Source organism: Rhinopithecus bieti, unplaced genomic scaffold, assembly GCF_001698545.2.
Source record: "Rhinopithecus bieti isolate Rb0 unplaced genomic scaffold, ASM169854v2 scaffold_18688, whole genome shotgun sequence".
NCBI classification, from domain to species: domain Eukaryota; kingdom Metazoa; phylum Chordata; class Mammalia; order Primates; family Cercopithecidae; genus Rhinopithecus; species Rhinopithecus bieti.
The window spans coordinates 1,432,411-1,442,713 of NW_016809492.1; the positions used below are offsets into that span (position 1 = coordinate 1,432,411).

General features: G+C 33.5%; 1 protein-coding gene across 1 annotated transcript in view; it reads left to right on the forward strand.

The window, feature by feature from the left end:
- The window catches only part of COG5 (component of oligomeric golgi complex 5), a 375,408-nt gene that overhangs the window by 312,675 nt on the left and 52,430 nt on the right, over positions 1-10,303 (forward strand). Inside the window, exons 15-16 of the mRNA XM_017889562.1 lie at positions 2,673-2,783; positions 4,264-4,326. Coding sequence (XP_017745051.1) covers positions 2,673-2,783; positions 4,264-4,326 — 174 coding nt within the window. The remainder of the gene's footprint in view (positions 1-2,672; positions 2,784-4,263; positions 4,327-10,303) is intronic.

Consider the following 10,303-nt stretch of genomic DNA (forward strand, 5'->3'; position numbering starts at 1 on the left):
ATTCATGGGATATAAAACCTGTATATATAGAAAGCCAACTTTTCCTGTATGCAGGTTCCTCAGGACCCACCGTGGGACTTGAATATGTGTGGATTTAGGTGGGGGGGTGGGTGTTATGGTCCTGAAACCAATCCTCCTTGTATACTGAGGGGAGACTATTTCCAAAAAAACAAAAACTACGACAAGAGTGGTATTGGAGAGAGATACATGGTCATCCACTTAGCTAAGTGTTGGACTTGGACTGATTATATTCTGTGCAGTAAAATCAGGATAGGCAGCAGATTATTTACATCTCCAATCTTTTGGAAACTTACATTTTCACTTTGATATTTTATTTTGTTCTTTGTTTTGGCACGATGATGTTTCATTTTAGTTCTTTTATGTCAATAACGTTTTATACCCAAAACTATAATATTCTTTTTATATACCTTTTTAGGTCTTTTGAACTTAAGTCATCTCTTAACCTTCATTTTCACAAGGTTCTCAGAGCATCAGTCAATAACCTTGGAAGCCTGGGATTCTTTCTATGCTTTTTTAAAAAACAGTTTTATTAAGATATAATTCACATATCATATAACTCACCCATTAAAGTGTACAAGTCAGTGGTTTTTAGTATATTCACAGTCAATTTTAAAACATTTCATCACCCCATAAGCAACTTCATACCAGTTAGCACTCACTCCTCGTATACCCCACTGCCCCACTGCAATTTCCAATCGACTTTTGCACATATAGATTTGCCTAATCTGGATATTTCATATAAATGTAACCATTTAATATGTGGCTTTGTGGTTGTTTTTTTTCACATAGAATAATGTTTTCAGAATTCACCTATGTTGTAGTATGTATCAGAGCTTTATTCCTTTGTGTTGCTAAGTAATGTTCCATTGTGTGGTTATTCTACATTTTATTTGTCAGTTGGTTGATATTTGGGTTTCTATTTTGTTATTATGAATAAATGGTGCTATGGATATTTGTGTACAGATTTTTGTGTGAACATATGTTTTTATTTCTCTTATATATATCACTAGGAGTTGAGCTGCTGTGTCACATGGTCACTCTGTATCTACCTTTGAGGAAAGACCAGATTGTTTCCAAGCAGCTCCTCCAATTTTACATTCCCACCAGCAATGTGTGAGGGTTCAGTTTTTCTACATCCTGGCCAGCATTTGTTATTACCTGTCTTCCTGATTATAGCATCCAAGGGGTGTGACGTGGACCTGTATATACTTTTAAACCCCCAAAATATGATCAGTCCTCAATGATAAAAGATCTCCACCCTTTTCTAGCAGCAAGCATATCTCCTCATTAAATACTGAACACACAAAACAAATCGAAATAAAATAACATAAAAATTCTTTCCCTTTCCCATATCTTTGTTCTTCAAAATTGATTGGAGAGAATCTCAAGAGAAGTAAGAGAGATTGGATTTTTAAAATTGTACAGCTAGAGCTTATAACATTTAAATGCCCATTATAGTCAGATGTGTATTTAGCATCCGACCCCTCCTGCCCCAAGTCTGCCATACCCACTGATGCCACTCACCATGGCCACTTAATACTTTCAGAGTGCCTTATTCAGGAGCCTCTCCCCATCCTTACCTTGGCACAGACCCCATCATTTGCTTTATCTTGGGAGCTCAGAGTTTCTATTAGTATTAGTTCACCATATTATTGATTAAGTTGGATTTTGTGGACTCTTGTAAGTGCTTAAGCATTATCTTTTTAACATAGTTCTACAGGAAAATAAATATATTTTCAGGTCACCACCTTAGAACACAGCTTGTTTGCAAGTTTGTCATTATCTATGTCCATGAGGAAAGTCAAAATAAATTGGAGTTGTTTAACTTGGTTATGCTTCCTATGTCCTGATGAAGTTTAATATATCTTTAAATAACAATTGTTATAGAGGATTGGATTAAAATCTGATCAATACGAGAATGGTTGATATATTTTTTCTTAAATTTGAACCATGACAGTTAGAGATAATAAAGCATTCCATGTCCCTTTCCCTAAAACTCATGAATTTAGAAGTAAATTAAAGGTCAAGTGTAGAAAGGTTTTAATACCACGTATACTGATAATCTATACACAGTATGATTTGGGGCTTTTTTTAATCTATAAAAAATCAAAGTAATATCCTCTTTGCACCATTCATTTCATTAAGTAGGATGGCTGTCAAATATACATGGGAGTTAGGTTTATTTTATTTATTTCTCTAACCATCCCCTTTTCCCTCTTTCCCCCCTCTCTCTTCTCTCCTTTCCTCCTTCTGTGTTTGCGGGCTTATTTCTGAGTATTTGAATAGAAAGAAGCCCAGTTGGCAGTTGCCAGAAGGTGTTCCTTAGGATTACTATGTTATTATATCAAAATAATAGCACACATGGGGCATTTGGGTCACACCTGCCTCAAGAGTCCATCAGCTGTGAAGTATTAACAGCCGTTCTTCCCGTGCAGGACCAATTGTACTTCTACATCCATGTTGTTTTCTCTACACAGATTGCTGGCTTTACCTCAAGTCCAAAGCTTTAACTTGACATGAATATTTCCAGTTAACATTCTCTTTGTCAGAGGGACATGAACTTCTCCCCCCTTAAAGAAGTGTGTGTGTGTGTGTGTGTGTGTGTGAGAGTTATCATTTTGACACATTCTTTCGATGTTGAATTCTTACAGCTCTCCACACAAGGAGATGCAAGTCAGGTGATTGGGCCTCTTACTGAAGGACAGAGAAGAAATGTGGCAGTAGTGAATTCATTGTATAAGTTGCACCAGTCAGTAACAAAGGTAACCTTTATTTTATTAAGTTTTTTTTACTTAGTTTTAAATTCTTCTTGCTTCAAATTTGGACAGTTTACAAATTGTTATTTAATACTTTGGAAAAGAATACAATGAAAATGTGATGATTATAAAATAAACTAAGGAGTTAACTCTTTTAAACAGTCTTTGATTCTGGCCTTCATTGTTTGTATGACTTTTTGTTTGTACATTCAGTTTAAAACACATGAACTGTAGATCCTCAAGTTAATTAAGTTTATTGAGCAAATTATTGGAGGACAAATCATACATATTTCATACTTATTGAAATGTATAATTTGATATAGTGTGGATGGTAGTAAATTATAGCAAAGCTAATGACAGAATAAGAATGCTGAAGCCCTCCAACATGTCAAAAATGTTCTATTAATATCTTTGCATTAAAAGTCAGGGAGGAACTGTATTAAAACTGAATTTTATGATATAATCACTGATGAATGCTTACAAATAGATAATGTGTATTCATTTTGCTGTTTTTCTACTAGGCATTTAAAAGAAATGGCCGAACCTTAACTTGTTTGCCTCCATATATTATGTCTAAGGTGAACTGTATTGTTAATTACTAAAAAAGCAACACTTCCAAGTCCATCTTTGACTTTGGAGTAGCTTGTGCTTAATTATTCTCTATAGGTCATTTTTGAAATATATTATAAATAGGAAGATAATAATTTAGAAGACCTGAAGAAAGCTAATGGTTAAATGATGTTCTTGGAAACTTGACTTATACTATGAGCTTTAATATACTAGATTGTGTTTTAGAATAATTCTAAGTGACTGTTACTCACTTATTTAAAGATTTCAACAAGTCCTTTTATCAACTAGGGGTTTCTAAAATGTGTATTTTACACACTAAACAAAAGGCATGTTAAAGAGTTATTAACAGGTAAATCTCAGAAGGGTAAAAATTATTAAAAAAACACTAAATGATGTGTTTTCCATTTTCTCTAATCCTTACTCCAAAGCACCATAAGCAAGGGAAGATTGTGTTCTATCTAGCCTACTTTAAATGTCTTTATTGATATTTTCAAAATTTTCATGATGTTTGTATTGATTTGTAAAATTGAAATGCTGACATTTTATTTTAAAGACTTGTTGGAAATTAGAGTCAGCCTAAAGACATGAGTGAAAGAAATGAGTAAATATGGCTTTATTCTGACCTTTTCAAGTTTAAACTTTATAATTAAAACCTATGTAACATGAATAAAGGAAACCTAGCTCTCAGTATTTATTATTGTTATTTGAAGTATGTATTTTCTTTATAGACAAAATTATTTTTCAACCTATCTTAATAAATACTGATTTTTAAAATCATATATAAGATATTACTATAAAGCAATGATAATATTGTGTATATAGTTTGTGGAAACAGCTTTATTATGCTATGATCAAAATTAGTATTTACAGAAATAAACTTAAGCAAAACTATAACTGGATCAAAACCTTGTTCTAGGTTGTTTCCAGTCAGAGCTCATTCCCACCGGCAGCTGAGCAAACTATAATTTCAGCTCTAAAGGTAAAAGAATTTAATCTTTAACTCTATAGATCAAAGTGGTTTTAGGATTATTTGTTTTGCTGAGTGGGCAATGTCACATTTTATAATTCAGAATCCTCTATATATACAAAAGTAGCATGTTGATAATTATCCTAAAGAGAGTAGATAACGAGTGTGTTTATGTTTTCTAGAATTTAAAAATAGACCCTTTTGGTGTCTACAGATTGTGTTCTACTTATGACAGTTACATATATAGAAGCAAGAGTCTTTTTTGTTGTTGTTTATATTTTATTTTTTATTTTTTATTATACTTTAAGTTCTAGGGTACATGTGCACAACATGCCGGTTTGTTACATATGTATACATGTACCATGTTGGTGTGCTGCACCCATTAACTCGTCATTTACATTAGGTATATCTCCTAATGCTATCCCTCCCCCCTCCTACACCGTGGAATACTATGCAGCCATAAAAAAGGATGAGTTCATGTCCTTTGTAGGGACATGGTTGCAGATGGAAACCATCATTCTCAGCAAACTATCGCAAGAACAGAAAACCAAACAGCGCATGTTGTCACTTATAGGTGGGAATTGAACAATGAGAACACTTGGACACAGGAAGGGGAACATCACACACTGGGGCCTATTGTTAGAAGCAAGAGTCCTACATGTATTTATCTAATGGCAGTACAACCCAGTATTATTCCAGTAAAGCAATGGTTCTCCACCAGAATCATTTTGTCCCCTAGGTGGCATTTGACAGCATCTGGAGACATTCTGGATTGTCATGACACGGTGGAGATGCTACTGGCATCTAGTGAGTAGAGGCCAAGGATTTTGCTGAACATCTTGCAATGCATAGGACAATGCCCACCCCTCTCTCATAAGAGAATTTTCCAGTTCAAAATGTCAGTAATGCCAAGGTTGAGAAACCCTACTTTAAACTGAGGCATAAAATCAGAATGTATTCTCATTTTTTTATATACAAACATAAGTATACCCCCTTTCTATTATTTAGGAAATTTCATAAAAAATAATGGTATGTGATTCAGAGCCATATGTAGTTGACAGTATCTCTTTTAAAAGCAGGCAAATTATTAATTCTTACAACAGTACTAGAGAGGTACATTTTGAAATATTACTACAACCCTTCAAGTTATGTATTTGTATTCCCACTTTATACATCTTAGAAATAATATCTTGCTCAAGGTCATATTGCTGGTAAATGCAGACCTCATTAACTCTAAAGAGTTATGTCTACTACACCTCGCCACCATCATTCCTTTATTTGCTAAATATTTGTTCAGTACTTGGTGAGTAAGTAACTAAGGCCATATAGCATAGAGTCTGGAGCCAAACTACCTGTATATGAATCCCATCTCAGCTATGTAACCAGCTATATGACCTCAAACAAGTAAATAAACTCTCTCTTGCCTTAGTTTCTGCATCTATAAAATGGTACAATAAACCTACACAAAGGTAATAAATTTCAACTATTATATTGGATTTACATCTCTAAGGGAGAGTTTTAAAATTGAGATGAAAGTCTACAAGTAAACCCTAAGGAGAAACACATATTTAGAGAAAAAAGGAAAGAACAATCAGAAGAAGGAAGAAAATTAGGAGAATACTGTGTCACAAATCCTAAAGGAGAGGGGAGCTTCTAAAGTCAAATGCTTTAGAATTTACAGGGAATGAGGATTTAACAGGCACCAAAATGTAAGGGCACTAAATTCATATATGAATGGATTTGATTCATTGAGGGTAAGAGAAGGAGACAGTCTATTTTCCCCCAATGTATTAAAAGTACACTTGTATGTTTTCTCTATATCCCTTTTCCCCAATGTGCTTTAAATATTTTCCATAATAAAATAATTGTTTTAGTAAGGTTGGTATACGTATCGATGATCATAACATCAGGTCAATACAACAGACCTTAAAGTCTTAACATTCTTGGTTCCAGACAGGGAATGGATACTCTTCTATAATTCCACATTTTTTTCTTCTAGCAGTAACTATCAAACATTTTTTGATAACTACCCAAAATAAGTACATTTTACTTTGTGCCCTCATACATAATACATAAGCATTTATAAATATATATATACATATGTAATTGCATAAAGTGTACTTCTCTACACATTTATAATTGATACAGAAGTTTCACAAAATAATACTTATCCTTATTTTGTGTATTCATTCTAATATTTTCTATGCTAGTCTATTACTTTTTAAAACATCACGATAGTGACCCACTGAATTGATTTTTTTGACCTCTAATGGTCCGACACAACCCATAGTTTCAGAAAGTCCATTCTCTGGATTAAGACAGAGTGCCTTCACTTTGATGATAAAAATCACTTGGAGAGTTAAAAATAGAAATTACTCATGGACTGTATTTCAATATAGGGTAGTTTCTCTGAATCTTTATTTTTAACAGACAACAAAGATTATTCTTTTAATATTAGTCACTTTAGGCAGGGAGCTGGAGTCAGTGCAGGGAAAATTGCCCTAATGTTGGGCTGCAGCTGTCACTCTAAGGTTTGCTTACCAGGACCAGTGCTGTGTGTAGCTGGGTCTGTACTTCACTAAGACATACCAATTTTGCCTTTATGAACTGGATAACAGAAGACTAGCAATAAGTACAAGGCCCTCCTGCAGTGACCTCATTAGTTGGAGACTTCACTGCTCATGTTAATGCACTCACTGAGAGTTTTAACTTTGCTCTTTAAGTCTTATAAAAAACTGTTATGACTTATTAAGTAAAAGGTAAACAAAACCCCTGACTTAGAATAGAAAGGAATGTTGAAATTTCATACAATTGTTGGAAATTTAATAAATCACTTTGAGTTCAAGGTAGAAAGTTATGATGTATAAATAAATGCCTGCAGCCCAAACCAGAAATCTGTTTGATTTTATTTGATAGAGAAGATATTAAACGTACTTTTAACTTACTGAAAAATATATAGACATATAACAGTCCTTTTTCTCTACCTTGAGATTTTATCCAAAATTAAATGTTATTCTAGGCTTGAGGTTCATCATTACATATTCTTTTTTTTCATTTATTCAGAAAGATTTCTTGTCTATCATATGCCAGGTATTAGTGATACACAGTGAAAGTAACAAAGTCCTTTCCCGTGTAGAGCTTTTATTGTCGTGAGGAGCCCAGTGGTGACAAGTGCTATGATAAAAAATAGAGCACAGTAAAGGATAGAGAATGGGGATGGAAGGAAAGTGCTATTTTATATAGGCTTCTCCAATCAAGAGACATTTTAGTAAAAATCTGAAGGAACTGAAGGAGTGAGCCAAGCAGCCATCTGGGGCAAGTGTTCCAGGAATAGAGACCTGAATTGGACAGGCTTGTAATAGTCACAGAACAGCCAGGAGGCCAGAGTGGCTGGAGCAGAGTGAGTGAGAGCAGAGGAGCAGGAGTGAAGTTGGAGAGGGAGCAGAGCCGGGATGGGGTGGAGAGCAGAACATGCAGTCTCAATCATCACATATTCTAAGAATTGTCTAATATGTCATGAATGGCATAATTAATATTGAGTATACATTTAGAGTTATTTCATTATAACCACCATAGCTATATAAGTACCATTTAAACCCCTTGGCCCAGTAATTCTGATCCATTTTTTACTGAGATTTGACTTGTGCAGATAGTGATTACATTGCCAAATTTATATATGGCAATGCTTCTTTCTCCCTTTTTGTGTGGGTTTGATGTTCTATATAAAGGAATATTCCAGATTGCTGAGGTTCCAATATTTTTATAATTTTAACTATTTTAGGTAAATCTTTTTAAAATGTATAACATATTTCCCTGCTTTGTAAAGAGCATATGAAATATAATCTAATCTCCTTTCTCAGTTTCCTTGTTAGTTGTTAGTTTCTATCCATCCTTGAAATGAAGGCATTCCCCAAGATGCTCTCTTCTCTTCCTATTTCATATTTTCCCTAAGTGGGAAACCTCACCCAGCAATACAGTTTTCTCTGTAAACCACCATTTCTTATGCAAATAGAGATTTTTATTTCTTACTTTCTGATCTTTATGCCTGTTTTTCCATGCCTTGTTTCACTGTCCAGGATCTGCAGTACAGTGTTGAATAGAACTGGTGAGAATGGACCTCCTTTACTTGTTTCTGACCTGGGGGTAAAACATTCAGTATTTTACTGTTTTAAGTATAGTATTAGCTATAGGTTAATGATATAATAATGTTAGCTGTAGGTTTTTGATAGATGACCTTTGTCAGGTTAAACAAGTTCCCTTCTATTCTTAGTTTTCTAGTTTTATTATAAATGGTGTTGAGTTTCATTAAATAGCTTTTCCACATCTATTGAAATAATCATATAGCTCTACTCTTTTATTCTGCTAATGAAGTATATTATAGTAATTTATTTTCAAGTATCAAACCAACCTTAGTCACGATGTATTACCCTTTTTATGTATTGCTGGATATTTAATGTATCCTTTTGTGTATTCCTGGATACTGGTTTACTTAATTTTTATTAAGGATACTTACATCTATATTCATAAGGAATATTGTCATAAAATTTTCTGTCTTTATTTGGTTTTGGTAGCAAGTTAGTACTGGCTTCAGTAAATGAGTTTGAAAGTGTTTCCTCCTCTTCTGTTTCCTAGAAGAGTTTGTGTAGAATTTGTTTTTGTTTTTTCCTCAAGTGTTTAGTAGAATTCACCAGTGAAGGCATCTGGGCCTGTGGTTTTCTCTGTAGAAAGGCTTATAACTACACATTAATTCATTTAATAGAGAAAGGGCTATTTGTGGTATCTATTCTTCATGAATGAGCTTTGATACTTTGTGACGTTGAAGATATTTATCTACTCATCTTAGTTATCTAATTTGTCAGAAAAATCTATGTAATACTTACTGTCCTTTTGTGGTTTGTTTAAAGACAAGGTTCCACTATGCTGCCCAGGCTGGAGTGCAGTGGCTATTCACTGGCACGATTATGGTGTGCTACAGCCTTGAACTCCTGTGCTCAAGGGATCCTTCTGCCTGAGCCTTTGAAGTGGCTGGGACTATAGTCATAAACCACCGTGCTGAGCTTACTTAACTGTCTTTTTGATGTCTTTGGGACCTATAAGAATAACCTCTTTGTCATTTTTGATATTGTTGATTTGTGTTCTCTTCTGTTTTTTTCTCAATCAATCTAGCTAGGAGTTTAGCAACTGTGTTAATCTTTTCAGTGAAACAGCTTTTAGCTTTATTAGTTTTCTCTGTTTTCTATTTCATAGATTTCTGCTTTTATCTTTTTTTATTTTCTTCTTTTTGTTAGTTTCAGTATTTTCTGTTTATCTTTGGATTTGTGAGTTTTCTTTGATTTTTTTAAGATTATTTGAGACTTTGCATCAGTAATTTTAGAGCACTTTCCCCACAAATAAACATTTAACGTTGTAAATTTTCCACTAGCACTGCAATTTTGCTGTGTTATACTTGTATCTTCATTCAGGTTGAAATATTTTTCTAATTTCCTTTGGGATTTCTTATTTGAGTCATGGATTTAGAAATGTGTTTTTAAAATTTCTAATTACTTTTGGGTGCTGCATATATCTTGTTACTGATTTCTAATTTAATTCTGATAACAGAATTAAATGTTGATGATTTTACCTTTTTTTAAGTAAAAGCAAGTTTATTAAGAAAATAAACAAAAGAATGGATACTTCATAGGCAGAGCACCCAAGTGATGATTTTTAATGATTATTTTAAATCATCATTTAAAATCTGATGAGTTTAAATTAAATTTTACCATGTGAGTGTGATGGCAAAGAACACTGCTAATTTTCTTTTGCCAGAAATGTATTTCACTTCGTCTTTGAAGGATATTTATACAGAAAATAGAAATACGGATTTGAGAGATATTTTTCTCTCAGCACTTAAAATATGTTCCACTGTTTTCTGGCCTCCATGCTTTCTGATAAGAAGTTATTACTTATTAAAATTAATTCCCTTGTATGTAATCTTTTTTTTTTTTTTTTT